Source organism: Passer domesticus, chromosome 23 (genome assembly GCF_036417665.1).
Source record: "Passer domesticus isolate bPasDom1 chromosome 23, bPasDom1.hap1, whole genome shotgun sequence".
Lineage (NCBI taxonomy): Eukaryota > Metazoa > Chordata > Aves > Passeriformes > Passeridae > Passer > Passer domesticus.
The window spans coordinates 3,805,125-3,823,718 of record NC_087496.1 but is presented as its reverse complement, the minus strand read 5'-3'; the positions used below and the strand labels follow the sequence as shown (position 1 = coordinate 3,823,718).

Sequence of the window (18,594 nt, the reverse complement as noted above, 5' to 3'; positions counted from 1 at the left end):
GCCTGGGAGCGGGAATGAAAGGTGGAGAGAGGGAAACGTAGCACTGCAGTGCAGAGTCCACAGGGAAAAAGAGCTTTGCAAGCAGGGAGACTGCAACGTGCTGCAGTCCGTGCGTGTTCCCTGCACATGCAGCTCGGAGGATGCTCCTCGAGCCAGGGGCAGGAGGAGGAGGGTTGTGATGGCGCTGGGGAAGGCGAGGGCAGCAGGAAGGAAGGGATGGGGATGCTCGAGCCCGGATTTTCTGGCTCTCCTGGAAAAGCCGGCTCGGCTGTGCTGCGATGCCGCGGTCTCTCTCTGCCCCCAAGTGGTGCCGGTGTGCTGAGGAGAGCTTGCTGCAGCCTCCCTGCTCGCTGCCCTTGCTCCTCACACCCAGGTTTTCTGATGGGGTTTGGCAGGTGCCCGGCCCCAGGCAGCTGCTCTGCCAGGCTGAGAGCCTGGGCTCCACGGGGAAATGCACTGATGCTGGATATGGCACATGGCAGGAGCACCGAGGTGTGCAGGGTGCACATCTGCACGTGCCCTCAGCTGAGGTCTGCTCAGGCTTCACATGTGCTCCTGTTTAGCAAAGGGTTTGGAGCCCAGTTTTCATTGGAACACTGAAATGAAGCACTGACAAAGAGATTGAAATGCCTTGTGCTGCTGCAGCGGGTTATTCAGCCAGGAGGTGGCTGCAGGTTTGCTGCAGTTGTGTGTGTTTAGACATAAATGTGTATTTGTTTGGTGTGGAGGCTTCTTCCCTGCATGTCCACCAGCTAACACAGAAAGATTTATCAGGTTGGTTTGGGCAATCTGATCTAGTTGAATATGTCCCTGCTTATTGCAGTGGAGCTGGACTTAAACAGCCCTTTCCAACCCAAACTATCTTACGATTCTGTGATCTGGTGTGAGATCACCAAATCCCTTGGCCCTGAAGCAGTGCTGATTGCTCTCCCTGGGTGGGCTGGCTTGGAAGCAGGGATTATCATTCCTGGAGACTATCACTGCCTCCACACTGCGGCAGCTCCCTGGGGAAGGCAGCAGGTGTGACACTGAACTGTGTTTTTTCCCCAGATGTTTTTCCTCAGCCTGACCTGACGGACGAGGGCCTAGCCCGCCCGGTGCTGGCTGGCATCGTTGCCACCATCTGCTTCCTGGCTGCTGCCATCCTCTTCAGCACACTCGCCGCCTGCTTCGTCAACAAGCAACGCAAACGCAAGCTCAAGCGCAAGAAAGGTGAGTCCATTCCCGGTGTGCTTCCTCCCTCCTTCCTGTCTCCCCCTCGTTTCTGCCCCCTGGTTGTGTTGTGGTCGTAACCTTCTTCCCTGTCTGTCTCTTCTTCGTCCGTGCGCGTCCTCAGGTGAAGCCCTGACTTCCTCCCTCGGCTGTGCCTGACAGCGCCCGTGGTCGGGAGCGGGAGAGGCAGGGTGGGTGAAGAGGCGCCAGAGAAACTAGCCTGGGAATTCCGAGGGAGCTCTCCCACGTGGTGATAACTCCTAGAGCCGGGGGTTTAGGCTGGGCTGTCCTCTGGGATGCAGACGGGGGCACTGCTCACCTGCTCCAGGTTTCCCCTGGAGCTGGGCTCTCCAGCTGCTCCCAGCCTGGAGATGGCAGTGCTGGGCTAGAGAAGACCCCAAAGGAGACCCTGCTGCTCTGCTTCCCAAAAGCTGGGACTGCAGCCTCCATGCAGGAGTGGCTGGTAGGGAAAAGGGTGGCTGGGGAGCTGGAGAGGGCAGGGAAGTGGCTCCGTCTCCTCCAGCCTGCGGGGCTGTGGCAACAGGATGGGCAGGACCCTGTGACGGGAGCTGTTTGTTGTCAGCAACCATTAAAGCACTGGAGCAATGAAACCTTGGCCTCTTGTTGAGTGTCTTTTGTTGTCGTGATGTTGAGTCTGTCTTGTCTCTGTCGTGTTGCGCCTCCTCAGCGTTCTCTCTTCTTTCCCCTTTTTATTCTCTTCCAGACCCTCCTCTCTCGATAACCCACTGCAGGAAGAGTTTGGAGTCCCCGTAAGTATCTGTCTTAGCTGCAGCACCAGGCTGTGGGCTCTTCAAGGTGCCTCCCTCCTACAGTCATTGCAAAGCTCAAATGGAAACATCCCATCCTTATTTGGTTGCTCCTGATGAGTTGTTTTTGAGTGTTCCCTGAACTTTTGGGAACACAGCAGTTCACAAGAAACAAATGGGCTTTGGAGCAGGAAGCAGCAGGGACAAATGCAACAAACTGAACTAAGAGATGACCCCGCTGGATCTGTGAACATTTTCCAAAGCTGAGTTGGCTGATGGAACTCAATTCCACACCAGCTGGAAGGGACTCCTTAGGACAAGAAGTAGCCTGCTGCATATGGAGTCCTTCCTGCCAGCTCAGTGTAGTTTTTGAGTCATTCTCTGTTGGCTCTTTTTTCCTGGGAAATTCATCTTTTCTCCTGAAGAGTGCCCTGCTGAAGCCTCTTTCCACATGTACCCAAAGGTGGTGGATTGTGGTGCTGCAGAAGCCACACCTCCTTGCAGAGCCCATCAACAGCATGTGTAGCTGCAAATCAGCAGGAGCATCTTCCCGGTGGGAGTGCAAGAGTCTGGGATGTGGACACCTCATTCTTTGGCTCCTCGAAAAATGTTGGAAAATGTCCTGGTGCCGGTGGATCTGAATCTTACTTGTTTTCAGTTTGTCCACTGCTCTGAAATAACCTGCACTGTCTGTTGGATCTGCTGTCCTTTGCCTCTCAATCCTCTTTGTCCAAGGCTCTCTGGATAGGGATTAGAGAACTATCCTGGTACTCTCTGCCTTTTTGAGGCACTCAGCCTTAAGTCAGAGTGTTGATAATGGGAGAAAGAATTGGTCTGAAATGATCCATCAGCATCTCCAAGTGAGATGCTGAGTTCTGTGGGAGGGAACATTTGCCCAATGTCCCTCTTCTCAGGGTCTTTCCTGGGCATGTATAGCTCAGGTGGACATAAAAAACCCTAGAAGGAGTTAGAAGCGAGCTCTGGTTGTGGCTCTTTTCCCTGTGGGGCTGTGGAGCTTGTTGCAAGGTCTTGGTGGAGCTTGTTGTGAGGTGTTGGGGTGTTGGTGGAGCTTATTGCAAGGTGTTGGTGTGAGCTTTCAGCCCCGAGTGTTCCGAGGTGCCCTCCCAAGGAGCAGGGATGTTGTGCACTGGCGCTGGCAAGACTCTGCCCTCCTGGTTAGCCCCTGCCAGTTTCTCCCAGAGCTTCCTCTTCTGAGAGCTGGTAGCACTTTGTTTCCCGGATCCAGAGTTGTTCTGGGCGAGAAGGGCTCCTTTCCGCTCCGGGTGACCGTCCCCTCTCTCGGTTTTTCTCCCCTGTGGTCCAGGTTGTCTTCCGGCAAGGTGAGTCCCGAGAGCATCCGCACGCTCCGTCCCCCCTCGGAGTCCTCTGACGACCAGGGCCCTCAGGCCAAGCGGATGCTGAGCCCCACCAAGGAGAAGGAGCTCTCCCTTTACAAGAAGACCAAACGAGCCATCAGCAGCAAGAAGTACAGCGTCTCCAAGGCGGAGGCTGAAGCTGAGGCCACCACTCCGATCGAGCTCATCAGCCGCGGGCCGGACGGACGCTTCGTCATGGACCCGGCGGAGATGGAGCCCTCCCTGAAGACACGGCGGATCGAGGGCTTCCCCTTCGTGGAGGAGACGGACATGTACCCCGAGTTCAGGCAGTCGGACGAGGAGAACGACGACCCCGTCGTCCCCACCTCCGTGACCGCCCTGAAAGCCCAGCTCACCCCTCTCTCCTCCAGCCAGGAGTCCTACCTTCAGCCACCAGCATACAGCCCCCGGTTCCACCGGGCGCTGGAGGGTCCCGGCACCCTGCAGGCCACCGGCCAGGCCCGCCCGCCGGCCCCCCGGGCTTTCCACCACCAGTTTTACGGTTACCTCAGCAGCAGCAGCCCCGGGGAGGTGGACCCGCCGCCCTTCTACATGCCAGAAGTCAGCCCACTGAGCTCAGTCATGTCCTCCCCACCGCTGCCCCCCGAGGGGCCCTTCGGACACCCCACCATCCCTGAGGAGAACGGGGAGAATGCCTCCAACAGCACGCTGCCCCTGGCCCAGACCCCCACGGGGGGCCGGTCCCCCGAGCCCTGGGGCAGGGCCGAGTTCCCCTTCGGCAGCCTGGAGCTGGCCCCCGCGCCGTTCCCCCACCAGCTCCAGCCCTGCGAGGCGGCCGAGGGCTCCCAGCCCACGGGCTGCCTTCCTCGGGGGCCACCACCCTCCTCCCTCCAGGTGGTCCCTGCATCCTACTCGGGCATCCTGCCCCTGGAGGCACCAAAGAGCTGGACCGGCAAGTCACCGGGCAGGGGTCAATCCTCCGTGCCCACTACCACCAAGTGGCAGGACAAACCTATGCAACCCATGGGATGTCAAGGGCAGCTAAGACATACCAGCCAAGGTATGGGCATACCCGTGTTGCCTTACCACGAACCGTCCGAGCCCGTCGGCCCCAGCGGCACAAGCACATTCAGCCTGGACACCAGGTGGTACGAGCCCCAACCCCGACCTCGGCCCAGCCCTCGGCAGGCCAGGAGGGCTGAGCCCAGTTTACATCAGGTGGTGCTACAACCTTCAAGGCTTTCTCCTCTGACCCAAAGTCCCCTGAGCTCCCGCAACAGCTCCCCGGAGCTGACTGCCCGCGCCCGGCCCCGCCCGGGGCTCATCCAGCAGGCGGAGGTGTCGGAGATCACGCTGCAGCCGCCCGCGGCCGTCAGCTTCTCCCGCAAATCCACGCCGTCCTCCACGGGATCTCCGGCGCCGAGCAGCCGTGGGGACAGCCCCAGCTTCCGACCGACCACCGCCTTCACCCCCGTGGGCACCGGCTTCTCCAACTCCCAGGGCTCCTCCCTGCCTGTGGACACCATGGATGTTTTCGGAGACATCCCTTCTCCAAGGAGGGCTGGCGAGGAGATTCTCCAACCGGAGCCGACATCCACCACCACGGTAGCCGCCACAGGGTAAGTGTGTGAGCCCCGTGGTGACTCCCCACCCCGGCCCATTCCTGGCTTCCCCCACCCTGCCTTACCCACTCCCTCTGACTCCCTCCCTGCCATCACCATCCCAACTGGTAGGGTCTCTCTGGGCACGCTGCAGCATCCCTTTTGGAGACGGCGTCCCGCGGGCTTTGCTAGGCAGAGGCTGGTGCCACGGGCACGGGTTGCATGGCCGCTGCCCGAGAGCACTGGGTTTTAGGCAGGCGACCTTCCCGGTCCCTTGGGAATCTGGGAGCGCCGTGACTCGGGCTACGGGCCGTCTACCAGGTGTACAAAGACCTGGCTCGCTTAGGTAAGTGTCCTGGTGTCACTGGAGGTTGTTTCCTCTTCTAGCTGCTGGCTCTTGGCTTTCTTCGAACGTTAGGGCCGCCGCCGCCGCGCCTCTGTCTTCCTCCTCTTCCTTCCCGCGGAGTCTAGAGAGCTTTAATGCATGACAGAAACAGCTATCACGGTCACCGCCCCACCTGCAAAAGGGATGCTGCAGCCCCAGGACGCGGGCAGGGAGAGATCAAGGACTTAGCCACACCAGCAGCATTGTCAGGAGAGGAGCAAAAATAAAAATAAACTAAGCCCAGCGGAGATCGGGAGGCTGCCGGCACGCTCAGATCCTGCCCTAAAGAGGGATGTGGCTGCACTAGACAGTAGCGGCTGGTTTTCCAGGTACCAGGGTTGCTCCAGGCAAAAGCGTCTCTCTCTCTCTCTCTCTCTCTCTTTCTCTCTATTTCTCCTCTTTCCTTCCGTCTTTCACAGCACCTTAGACCCCGTAGCCGTGCTTTCGTCCCATCCTTTCGTCTTGCTTCATTCTGGCTTCTTGTCTGGTGGGGTCGAGCCCCCTCCTCCGGCTTGTGGCAGAGAGGAGTCGGGGGCTGGGGCTCCCAGCCCCGCAGAGCCGGCGCGGTCGGAGGCGTTCGGAGAAGAGGCTGTGTTCTGGGGAGGGGGGAGGCAGCGTTTCACCCCGCAGTGCCCTCCGCATTTCACTCCCGCCCTCTGGTACCTGGAAGCGTTATGGCCTTAGCAAATCCCTCCGGCACTGAACGGAAGGAAGGAGGGCTCAGGGGAGAGAGGATGGGGAGGGAGAGCAGCTGGATGAGCCTGAAATGACTTCTGTGTGCCTCTGGAAAACCCAGCTACGGAGCGATGCAGTCAGGGATGTAGTCGCAGGTCCACGTGTCTAGCAGGGCATTGCCAAGGAGAGCCAGCTCCAGGACAGAGCCGTGTTAGAGCAGCACTGTTGTCCGTGCTTTTATGCAGTGTATCCATTCGCTTTGTTGATTATCGTTTTTGTTTCTTCTTTTCCTTTCTCTTCTGTTTCTTTCCCCCTTTCTTCTCCAGCCTCGTTTCGTTTGTGTTTCAGTTTGGTTTCTTTCCCTCCTTTTTCCTTTGGAGTTGTTGACGTGCTGATGTGTTGCGGAGCTCGGCTCCTTGCGGGTGTTGATAACTGCTTTGTTTTTGATTAATCTCAGCTATCTGGGCAGTGTTGTCGAGACAAGCTTCTCCTCAGCTCAATAGGTAAGGGTGATCCATGTCCGAAAGGATGGTGTGGGCGCTGTGGAGGGTGGCCGGGAGCGGGGCATGACAGGGGACACGGAAGGGGCTTTTCCAATACCATCTCTTCCTTTAAAGGGGAATAAGGAATGTGAAAACACTAGGAAACACCTCTGGACGCACAGTCTCTGTGGCTTTTGGGTTTCCCCTCCCAGCAGCACACGCTGCTCCCCTGCCTTTGAGGCTGGGGTTTGGGATGAGCCGAGCTGCCGTCTCCCTGGGCCACCCTTCCTTGCTTGGTGGGTGGTGACACACGTGGCACTTTTGGCCCTGGCAGGGTGCACGTGGGTTGTGTGGTGTTAGGCAGGTGTGTGTTGAGGTGGGGTTGTCCCAGATGATCCAAACCAGGAGGAGCCCATAGCCACCCCCTGAAGCCAGGAAAAACAGCCATCTCTGGAGCCACCAGCTGCAGACAGCGTGCTCAGAGTGTGCTCCAAAATTCAGTCTCCAGCTGCAGTCCAGCACATGGAGAATTTTGTTTCCAACAGTGTCTGGATTTTGTTTTCTTTTTCCCAAGTCTCCTCAATCACAGAAAAAGGGAGAAGTCTTTCTCCCAGTATGGATTGTGTGCTTGGCAGCAACAGAACTTTGGTCTCAGGCTGCCAGAAAGGTGTTTTTTTCCTTTCCATCACAGGTGTAGTCATGGTAAAATTCTTCCATCCCTGAAATTCTCCTTGAAGAAATCTTTGACTTCTTCTGGCCCAGCTGTAATTAAACTGCCCTAATCACATCTTGAAAGACTGTTCCAAGAAAATTCCTCCTGGGCTGCTTTCATGGGGCTGGTCTCCTAGATAGCCATGGGCATTTCTGGAACTTGGGATGGAGTAATCTGGAGATGGTTTTCAGACCTTAATAGCGGAAGAATATCACTAAAACTGCCAAATCCAGATGGGATAATAGTAATTTGTGACCCAGAGGATTGGCAGCACTGACCTGTTTGGCCATCAGCCAGGCTGGTTGTGAAAGCAGAGATGGGATTGTAGATGGGCCTGTTTCTAAGGGTGTGGCCATACCCAAACTTCCTTAGGACAGGTCTTACAAAAGGTTAAGCTTTGCTGCCTTGGTTGGGAAGAGTCAAGGTCCTGGCTGGTTCTCTCTTACAGCCTGAGGAGCCTGTTGGGCTGGGAAAGAGCCTCGTGAGAGAGAGGTGGGATGCCTAGAGAAATCAGGGAGATGTTTCCAGGAGAGGAGAATTCCTCCAGCTGACCTGGAGGGTTGTCCTGGGGTGGGGAGAGCAGGATTGGCAAGGAGGGGGTGTTGGATGTGTGTGCTCCATGGAGGAGCCATCCTCTTGACACGACAAAACCCATCCTGTTTGAGCCTCCAAATCTCTTGAGCCCTTGGCTGTCTTCTCCTTCTGTTCTTCCTTGCTGATCCCAGAGCAGGGCATCTCGTGAGGAGCAAAGCTGGCACCAAGCCTTGGTGAGATCTGGGCTGTGCCAGGCTTTTTGGGAGATGGGGAAGCCCTCAGAGAGGATGTGGCTGTTTGTTCTTGCTCTGTGGCACTTCCCTGCTCTGGCAGCCTTAGGGACACGTGCAGTCGTGGCTTTAGCTTAGCAGAGGTGAGTTTAGGCTCGTGTCTGAGTTTGGTGTGGCTCTTGCCCAGATCCTGGCTGGCTCCAGTGCTGGCTGCTGTGGGCTGATGGATTTTGAGGAGCAGGGTGACACTTCCCAGCAGGGTGGGAGCAGCCGTGTGTCCTACTCCAGGATGCTGCTGGGAGCTGCAGTCACAGGGGTAACTCCAAAAAGGGGAAACCAGAAGAATAAATCTCACTTCAATAAGCTAGGAATCCCATAGAGAGCCCAGCCGAGTAATTTCTCGATGATTTGGGGTCATAAAATTGTCAGTGCATGCAGAGCAGAGGGATTTTATACCCGATTTCTCTATTGCAGCGTTAGAAGCTGAGAGGAGGAGAGGCAGCATGTGAGCTCCCTGCTGCAGCATGGTAGCTTTTGCTAGGTGAAGCTCAGGTAGTTTTTATGGATGGGCAGGGATTAATGATGCAGTTACTGAGCCAGCACAAGGAGTTCTCCCATCTCCTTCTCTTAGGATGCAGCACGCATCTTGGAACAGGGAAAAGGGGGCTGTCGTCTCCCTGCAGAGGGAAACCCAAAAACCACAGACAAGGCACCAAGCTCCCCTGCCCCTTGGCATGGCTGCCTGCCCTGGGTGGCCTCCCCAGGCCCCCCTTGCCAGGGCAGCACTGCCAGTGCTGGGAGCTGGGGGGCTTGGCAGTGGCGTAGCGTTGAGTGACGAAGGGACGTCGGCGCCAGGCGTGCGGGAGGAGCAGCAGCCCTGGCTCCCCGCTTGAAAGAAAACAGGTTCCCCTTTAAAGACTGTCCATGTGCTGATCCTCTGCATGTGTTCCATGCCTCCTTCCGCTTGGAGAAGTTGTGAGTCCGCTTGTCTGAGTGCGTTTTTCTTTTCTTTCTTAATTATTATTATTATTATTATTATTGTTACTTTATTTTTCTTTTCAGTCTCTTTAATTTCCTTATATATTTTCTCACTCCTGTTTTTCATTTATCTTCCTCTCTCCCCTCCCCTTCCCCACGACTGTATCCCCCTCTTCCTGTCCAGCCCGGCCCCGTTTCCCTCGCCTTCTCTCCTCTCCGTCAGCATGGTGGTGAAGTCCGTTGTGTAGATGAGTTGTGGTGTCTGCAGACCTGTAGGAGGGCACCCCTTCTCTGGTGTGCTCCCTGCTGTGACCAGCCCCTTCCTCCCTCCCTCCTGGCGGTGCCTTGGCAGCAGCAGCAGCCCTGGCCTGGGGCTGTCACCGCGGTGTTTCTCTGGCACCTCTTGTGCTGAAGGATCCCCAAGTGTTCCAGGATGGAGGCAGCAGCCTCGGAGCAGAGTGGGAATTCTGACTTGCAGGAGCCTCGTGTAGGAGAACTGAGCTCTTCATGTGAGGAGGATGAAGGGTTGAAGGACACAGTGGGCTCCTTTCAAGTGGATACTCTGCTTTATCCAAGTGGATGCTCTAACAAGCCCAAACCGTTCCTGGATGTCAATGTCTTGGCTCAAGGAGAGGAGGAGACAGGGAGGGTGTGTTGAGACCTCCATGAGGTTAAATATATATAAATGTACGTATAGTATCCTTGAATCTCCTGGACCCTTCCTTTATATGGGTTCCCCTTCTGAGTGGAAAGAGGTCAGTAATGATTTCAGGGGTCTTCTCTCTTATATCTCTGCTTTGTACATGGAAGGACATTTGAAGAAGAGCAGCTGTGATGTGTGTTGGGCTGGATGCTTCTCCTCTACTTCCTTTTCCTGTCCTGGGGCTCTTGGAGGTCCTTCAGTACCTTTGTGGCCTCTCCAGTACCTCCCAGTCTATGCAGTCCAGACACGTGCTCATGCAGAAGGGTTTTCCTTTGAAGACTCGAGGAAAACTGCTGCTCCAGGTGTTGGTGGTGCCTCGCAGAAGGTTGCTGCCAGGAGTTCACGTGGGCTTCTCAAAGCTCCTTTGCTTGGCTCTATGCTGAAGTTTCCAGAAGAAGTTCGCCCACCTCCCTGAACATCTCATCTGTTGGTATTCAAGAGCTCCTTTGTGCGTGGGCAGCTGCCCAATATGTGAACTCTGGGGGCAGGAAGAGGTTTTTGGCTGAGCTTAAAATGAAAATTAATTTGGAAGAATCGGCATCCTTTGAAGAGATAAAGGGTGGGTAGAGCAGATAAAATTTGGCTGCTGAGTAGCATCGTTTTGTCCGCTGTATCTCTTCCTTGCCAGAGGTCAGACAGTATTTATGGTGACACATGGGTTCAGTGCACTCACTGTTTATGCTTGTGTGTATAAACACGAGTTCAATTACAGAGAACTAGTGGAAATGAGCTTCAGGCAATTTCCTCATAATCCCTCATGTAAATCTGTTTAATTTTGTCAGCATGCCACAACAGCTTCTTCTTAGAAAGAAAAAAGAGTGGAAAGAGCGAGAGACTTTTACAGGCTGAGCTTTAATAATAGTGGCAAAAGCTGTCTGGGTGGTGGGAAGAGGTGGTAGAAGGCAGGTGCTGGTGGGCAGGATGGTGGCAGGATCACCAAGCTCGGTGCTGTCCAGGGCTTGGCACACCTGAACTCTGTGGGCGATGGAGCTGGAGCAGCTGAAGTCACCATTAGCCAAGTACCTGCAGGAATGCAACTCATGTGCACCCCACAGAATGTTGGCTATAAGTGGGAAAAGCCTGTCACTGGCCGTTCAAGCAGGAATTGCTGCAGGGAATGCCACGCTGTGACCTGTGGGTCACTGTGGTCCTACCTTCAGCCAGCATGGTTGAGGCTCGGTTGGTTCAGCTCAGAGGATAGAGCTGCTGCTGGCAGCATCTCTCACAAGAGGCTGATTGCACTTGGGAAGGCGTTTGAGCTCTGCAAATGTAAACGTTGTCTTCTGGATGAGGAGAAGCTTGGATCCAGCCAGCGGGACTCCCAGCATGTCTATGAGCTGCTTCATCTTTGGCTGATGTGATGCTCTGCTCGGAGCTGGAACAGAGGCTCTCCAGGAATTCTCCGCACCCTGACGTCTCTGTTGCGTTGGAAAACATGAAAAGGAGCTTTTCTGCGCCCAGTGTTTGGGTTTCTGTTGCGTCTGCTGCGCCTCAGCTGCTTCTTCACCTCACGCTGCACTTCCCTGGGTGCTCTCCAGTGCTGCCAGCAGAACTGAAGCTTCGCAATCACACTCATCTTCAAAAAAACCCAAAAACCCTTCTGCTCCCCAAGGGGAAAAATCTCCTGGGAGCTCCTTGCCTGTGCACTCCAGCTGAAATTTCAACGCTCTGGAGACCCTTGGGATGTCAGATGGGAAGCACTTCTGTCACACTGTGCTCTGCACATGTGGGGACCCATGGGGGAAAGCCTGCAGGGTGTCTTCAGTGCCAGCCAGGCTCTCTCTGGACCCCAGGGGAGATGGGGAGCTCCAGACTCCCTGTGGGTGGGTGTACTCTGGTACCACAGCCCAGGAGTGCAGGGTCTGTGCTCCAGCCCATGTCCTCACCCTTCCCTGCTGCTCCTGCCAGCAGCCACGCTGTTTTTGCAATGCTGGATGGGGCACACCTTGCTGACAGACAGGGGGACATCATCCTCAGTGGTTCTGTGCCCAAGCAGGAGTCTGAAGGCACTGATGTTGCCTTTTGCAGCCAGCTGAGGGGGCTCCTCCTGCCCTCCTGCTGCCTGTGGCTTGTGGTGTTTGCTGACCCCTGCTCTGCTCACAGACGGATGCAGGAGCTGCCATCAGCACTGTCCTCTGTGTGGTTCCTGTGACAAGGTTTGGTTGCTGACCTCTGGTGACCAAGTTGTCAGAGCAGAAGAGAGTCATCTCCTCCACTGAAGGGTGCCGGCAGGCTGGTTTAAATCTCCTTTCCTCACTGGAGCCTGGCTTAAAGTGTTGGCTTTATCACAGTGAAAGGTGCTTTATGGAGGTTTCCTGTCTTCTCTGGACACCTTGTCTGCAAGTGACTTGGGTTTATCCCAGATGGCCTCAGACTTCATCTGTGGCATTAGGAGTTTGTGACTCTTGGAGGGTCGTGGAAGTAAAATGGAGAGGGGGAAGGAGATGGGAATGCAGCAAGAAGGGGGGATGCTGTGATGTGTTATAGGTAAGAGCTGGACTGCCTGCTCTCCTAAGGAAAAGGTTTTCCTCTAATGCTCTGCTCTCTACAGCAGTCATGCTTTCCAGGCCTTGGATGGGAAAAACAGGTACAGTGAAGGAAATAAAACAAAAAAATCTCTTTGCAAAGGGGAGGATACTGCACCTTGAGCTGGTTCCTGTAGAAGAGTTCCTCAGGGGTTACAGCTGATAAACTATCCCTGGCACCTGCTGGCTCTCCTGCAGGAAGCACCCCTTTGCAAATGTCCTCCTTGTCCTTGCAATAAAACCTTGTCAGTGTTTCCATTTCCAGCTCCCAGCCTCTCGCTGTTCCAGGAGCAGACGCTCCTGTGCTGTCGCGTTTCTGTTGTCGCTTCTCACAGGGACCTGGGAATGAGGTACCTCTCCCAGCTCTGTCGGTGTGTGCCCTTGGTGTCCCTGTCTGTCATGTGGCCCCTGGTTTTTCTGGCTGTGGGAGCAGGGCCAGCAGGATCCTGCCTCCCTGCTGTTTGTGGCGCAGGTGTTGTCCGCCCCGGGTGGCTCGTGGTGCCCGTCTCGATGCTGCCGTGCCGCTTCTGCCTATCTCTTTCTCTTCTCTCTCCATCCCAAGGGGTTTCCTATCACTTCCCAGAAATACCTTATCGGACATAGGATCTGCCCCGTCCTGTTTTGTCTAGCAGTGTTGGCATGGCAGGCAGGTGAGCTGGGGGATGCCCACGTTGGACGTGGCACCGGCCGGGTCGCGGTGCCGCTCGAAAACCTGGAGGAGACGTAGGGGCACAGCGGGGATGCCTCCCTTCCTCCATCCTGCGCTCTGGCACACCTGGCTGGCCCTGCTCCCTCGGCCCTGGGTTTCTCACCTCTTCCTTTTCCACGGCAGAGCCAGCTGGGATCGGCCGATCCCCCACCGGGGACGTCCAGAGGCCCGAGCGTGGCCGGGAGCCGCTGATGGCGCGTGTCTGCTTTTCCTTCCTAGAAAACGTCCATCTCCGCCCGGGGACGCTGCTGCACCTGAGAGGCTCGAAGCTCTGAAATACCAGCGGATAAAGAAGCCCAAAAAGTCATCCAAGGGCTCCTCGAAATCCAGAAAACAACCCAGTGAGTGCGAGGACCCCACGGTCCCCAACGGCATTCCCTGTGTCCTGCTGTGAGCAGAGCTTGGGCAGATCCCTGCCGGCTCCAGCGCTGGGGTTCTCCAAGCCCGTTCCTGGATGCTGCCCTTGTTCCCTGCCTCCCAATGGGATGTCTCCCCGGGCTGCTTGCCTGCAGGTTGTCCCTCCTTTGCTCCTCCAAACCGAGTCCTTTCCATTCATATCCCATATTTAGTCATTTGTTTGGATTTTCAGTGTCAATTTCATTTTCCCTGATGCCCAGTGTTTTCCCTTCTTGCCGCTCTGCGGGTTCAGGGCCAGGCTTGCTGTCACCTCCCTTTTTCAGCAAGCAAAGCGCTCTGCTCTGCCTGCTGCTGGCTCCAGTCCCATCTGCCTTCTCTCCCCCCTTCCCAGATGGCTCTGCCTCCCAGGTTCAGCACCCTCCCAGCTCTCAGGTACTGTCACCTGACGAAGCTGTCTGCCTCCGCAAGAAGAAGAGACACCCTCGTCAGGACCCCTTCGCCCGGCTCTCGGCGCTGAAGGACGACCTCTGCCACCGGCAGCTCCCTGAAGACCAGACAGCCATTCTCAACAGCGTGGACCACGATGACACCAGTGGACACGCCACCCTGCTCTAGCCTAGCGCCGGTCCCAGGAGGTTGAACAGGAGCGGTGGAGGGAGCTGGTGTCACACCACGGGGGGACGGAGGTGATGGGAAAGAGGGGGGGACACCCCTAAGCTGTCACCTCTCTGAGGGGTTCGGTGGCTCACGGCGGGGACGAGCTGGGGGGACCCGGGGGATGCTTTGGGGAGAATGCTTTGGGCTGGGTGTTCCTCAAATCCACTTCTTCCCCACCCCAAACAGTTTGGGTGGGGTGGGAAGGGGGGTGTTGCACCTCGGTTTTGGAAAAGATCTCTAGGCTTCAAAGGCATGGATGGAGCTTTTGACATCTGCGTCGGCAGCGCGCGTTTAGGGGGAAAGTGTGGGATTGAGCAGCTGGCCCTCAATCGCCAGAAGAAGTTGAATGACACAGGGTGTAATTAAGTGACAAGAACCTAACAACCCAGGCGGGAACTGGTAATCCCATGAATCTGATTATGATAGAAACATGACCAAATAATCCCAGGAAAGCTGTAATCATGAAAATCTCCCTGCCTCCCCCTTCCCAGCCTCCTTTGACGTGAAGGTAACAGCAGCAAAACCATCCGTGACATCTTTCCTTACCTATCTCTGAAAGGGAAAAGCCAGAAAGACCCTGAGCCTTCAAATCAATGTGAGAAATCACCATTTGTCTGTGTGCAAATGCACTTGAGCCTCGGTAACGTGTGCTTGATGCCGTGCGAGCGCGCAGGCACGGGGCTGATGTGATCTGAGGGTGTTTCCCCCTCCAGGTGTGGCGTGTGCCAGCTTTGATGAGGGTGGGTTTGATTAATCCTGCCCGACGCTCTGTGTATCTCAGGCAAATGTTCTTCAGCGCCGCGTGGTGATGTGATTTCTTACTGTGTGATGTTTAATCTCTGCCGATAACCGCAAAGCGGGGAGACGCGGGCGTGCGAGCGAGCGGGGTTCGGCTGCCTGGTCCCCAAAGCCTCCGTCGGCAGGTGCTGAGCCCCAGGGAGAGCATCTGGAAGTGCCCAGCTCTGCGGATGGACGTGGATGGCTCCGTGCAAAGCTAAGCCCAGCGTTTCGCGCCAGCTTAAAATGTGTTGCTGCTGGTTTCACCGTTTTTTCCCTTTTATCCTTCCTGCTCGAGCCTGGATGTGTCGGCTGTGACACCTGCCAGGGTTGTGTCCTCCCTTTGTCCCCTGTTCCCCTCAGTAATGCTGTTCTAACTCTTCACCAGAATGTATTTCCTCTTCAGAATAGGGTAGGTTTGGTGGCTGGTGGTTTTCTGGATTGCATAGGCCTTTTTTTTGGTTTGTTTTTAGCAGGCAAGGTGTAACCCGAGAACAGCCGGGCTCACTTTCCTGCTCTGCCTCCACTCTCTGACTGCGTGGCCTTGGGCAAGTCACTTGACCTCTCTGTGCCTCAGTTCTCCCATCTGTAAAATGGGGATAAGTCATATTTGAGCACTTTGGACAAGCACTTGGTGGCCTACAGACTGCAAGTGCTATGTAAATGCTTAGTGCTAATACCAAGCAATCCCTACCTTTAAAATATTTAGAGTTGGTTCTTTTTCCTTTTTTTGTTTGAAGTGGTAAAATCAACCACTGCATCCAGGTTTGCACAGTTCTTCCTCTGCGGTAAAGTGCTAAACCCTCCAGCCTGCCTGGGAATAAAACACCGAGTGTTTCATGTAGATATTCTTGCTTTGAGTGGATTCAGGCTGTAGAAGAAGTGTCAGGAGAGCTGGAGAGCCTGCAGGCATGTTTTTAGCCCCAGGCTCTCTATTTGCATATGAAACTTTTGTTTATTCCCAGGTAGAATTGCCAAGAGATTCTCTGCAATCTCGCCTTTAATTCTGCTTTGCCTTGGTTTTTGCTCTTGCTGCTGGTTGAACCTCCAAGGGCTGAGATGTTTGGAGGAAGACGTGAGCTCTCGGTTGTGATCCGGCTCTCCGACCACGCCACGCTTTTAGGTCGGAGCCTGTTGATTGCTCTGCCTCCATATACCTGGTTTTCGAGGTTGTGCTTCCTTTCCCAGCAGGATGCTCGGGAACCTGTGGCCACCAAAAGCAGAGCACCGTGTCTTTTCCAATCTCCAGGCCCTAAGTAAGGTTTGAACCACTGGACAATGAATCCTCTAAATCGATAACCAGATATTTCTGAGCTTTAACAACTTTCTCAAACCATCACCAGGTTTGTCTTGGGAAGGAGGGAGGGTCTGGCAGAAATGCCCCTCTCTTTCCAGCCTGCACCAGGGCTTTTTATTGACATGACGAGTGACCTGACGTAAGAACCTCAACTCTCAGAGTGAGAACTCAACCTTGCTAACAGTATGACTGCGAATTTCTTTTCTTTGGGTGTGTTTTTAGGGTTTTTCCCTAGAACCTGCTCGGATCTGAATTGATTTAATGCCATTCTCCCGCTCGGCAGCGGGGAAAACTCTGCCTGGCTTGGCCAACTTCAGCTCGCCGGTCACTCCAGCCGGGCTGCTCCTGATGGACAGGTGACCCTTGGGGCCGGGGGAGGCGTGGAGGCTCTGTGCTGCCCGTGCTGTGGCAAACTTGCTCTTCCTTTTGCTCTCATTGCCTCAGCCTCTGGAACAGAGGGTTGCTTTTCCATTTGAGTGCTTTCCAAACGATTTACGACACCCGTTCGGATGGGCCAGGCGCTGTCTTCAGGCTCTTGAGGTTTCTACCTCAGGACTATGCCCCATCCCATCTTAAGGAGCTCTAGAGGACTTGGAGTGCAGGGCAGGTTGACGGAGCATGCTGGCTTGCTGGGTCAGTCTTTTGAGATTTGTTTTCCTTTTGCAGGTGTTTTGAGCCACTGGGCTTTTCATGGTCTTCGACCTTTAGAGGCTGGAGCTGCAGCCCTCTCTCTTTCAGCCGTGTACCTGCCACGCTGCTGGAGTGGGAAATCCCGCCCGGGCGCCTCGTGGAAGCAGCTCCTCCCTAAAACCATCCTTAACTCCTTTCCCTGCTAGACCGAGTTACCTTCCGATAGACTCGGGCCGTGCTTTGGCTGACTGGCTCGCCTCTTGCTTTGGCAACCTCCTCGCTTCTCCCAGCCCTCTGGTTTCCATGCCCTTCAGGGTTGCTCCTCTCTCCTTCCGCGGACCTGGAAACATCGAAGCCGTGTCAGACGATGCCAAACACTTCCCCCATTTCACCCCCGTTTGAACTCCGTGTCGCTTTGGTGGTTTGCAAACACAGCTGCTGTCGCTGCTGCTGCTGCTTCTTCATTTCTTTTTTTTTTTTTTCTCTCCTTTCATGCTGCAAAATATATCTTGATTTTTATCTTCCTGGGCCAAACTCTCTTATTTTCTAAGCTGGTCTGAGGTAGATGGCTCTTTCTGTACCAGTAACTGTACAATTCCTCCTTGCACATTGTGAACATGATGTTCCATTAGGTCCCTTGGCAAATCCTGGCCCACGGTGAAAAAATTCCTCTGAATCACAAGGATAATGTCCCTGGGCTCTGCTGAGGTGTCAGTGCAGGGTGCCAGCCCAGTTTTGGGGGGTCCTTGCTGATGCTTCTCCCTGTGAGGTGGCCATGGTGGGGATGCTCCAGCACTGGTTTCATGCTGCCTTGGGGGTTGCAGGATTGGGGCACCATGAGCTGGGGGAGGTGACATGGAGAGGTGGGTACAGGATGCCACTGGGATCCTGTGGAAAAGGGATGCTCCTGGGGTGCTGTCCCTTGCAGTCCAACAAAGAACAGACAGGGAAAAAGGGCAGGGAAAGTGCTTTGCCTGCTTTTCCAGCAGGACTTGCTGAGCTTTCATCCACGTGTTTTAAGGTGACTTTGTTGTGCAGTGTTGCTGTGAAGGAAAATGCAAGTTAGTGTAAGGAGGGGAGAGGGAGCATTCAGGGCTCGTTTGTGGGGCCCTGTTTCTGTGCCTGCCACTAACAGCACCCACAGGCACAGGGAGCAATGAGTTTGTGGGCTGGAGGAGCTGCAAGGTCCCAGGGTCCCTTCCCAGTCTGAACCTGCATGGTTTGCAGTCTGCCCCCTGAGCTGGGAGGTCTCTGTGAGCCCCCAGGGTGTCTGTGCCAGCAGGGGCTGCTTTTCCTGGGAGGATTCTCCTTCCTGCTCCCCTGTGTCGGTCACCTGTGATGTGGAGGCTGCTTTGGGGCACTGGGGGACTCCAGGCTGTTCATCTGGTGTTTGTCACCTTGTCAGCTGGCTCAGTGCCACCCGCTTTGGAGGGAGGCTGGAGGTGATGCTGTTTGGAGATATAAATGTAACAGGAATATAAAGGGAATAACAGCTTGCTGTACCTGCCTCTGGGAGTGTTGAGGACGCTGGATTTGGGCTCAGCAGCCCAGGCACGGTCCTGGAAGGGCTTAGTCATGTCTGGTGGCATCCGGACATGACACACATTCCAGACTCATTGCTGCTCCCACCTTGCTGTCTGTATTAGGACAAAATACGCCTGGCATTTTGGTTTCTCTTCCTGCTTTAGGCAGTGACGTAGATTTGGGAGTTTTCGGAGTTTTGGGTTGGTTTCAGCTGTAGCTCTTGTCTGGAGGTATTTTTCCACGAGGCTGGACCTTCAGGGATTTCCACACGTCCCACATGGGCTCGCTGCAGCCCCAGACTGAAGTCAGGGCTTTTTTGAAAGGAAATCTTCACAAGGAAATGGAGTAAAACCCACTGTACATATGAGATATAAATAGGTAGAGAAGCATAGGACAAAGATAGATAGGTTTGCAGAATTCAGTAGATTTGCATGTCGGGGTATGTGTGTGTCTAGGGGAGAGTTTAGAGCCGTGCTGGAGAGGGGGATGAGGATGGGCTAAG

The 18,594-nt window shown here is 55.1% G+C and overlaps 1 protein-coding gene across 13 annotated transcripts in view; it reads left to right on the top strand.

The window, feature by feature from the left end:
- IGSF9B (immunoglobulin superfamily member 9B) overlaps window positions 1–17,096 on the top strand; it is a 42,811-nt gene extending 25,715 nt beyond the window's left edge. For 4 of the 13 annotated variants that reach the window (XM_064397910.1, XM_064397909.1, XM_064397908.1 and 1 more), the window contains 5 exons: window positions 1,051–1,212; window positions 1,937–1,982; window positions 3,304–4,935; window positions 13,070–13,191; window positions 13,599–17,096. In XM_064397910.1, the coding sequence (XP_064253980.1) occupies window positions 1,051–1,212; window positions 1,937–1,982; window positions 3,304–4,935; window positions 13,070–13,191; window positions 13,599–13,822 (2,186 nt within the window). In that variant the 3' untranslated portion in view covers window positions 13,823–17,096. Of the gene's footprint in view, window positions 1–1,050; window positions 1,213–1,936; window positions 1,983–3,303; window positions 4,936–5,304; window positions 5,632–6,434; window positions 6,481–13,069; window positions 13,192–13,598 lie in introns of those variants that run through there. The other 9 variants (XR_010350361.1, XR_010350366.1, XR_010350363.1 and 6 more) reach the window with 9 other exon arrangements.
- Window positions 17,097–18,594: the final 1,498 nt, after the last annotated feature.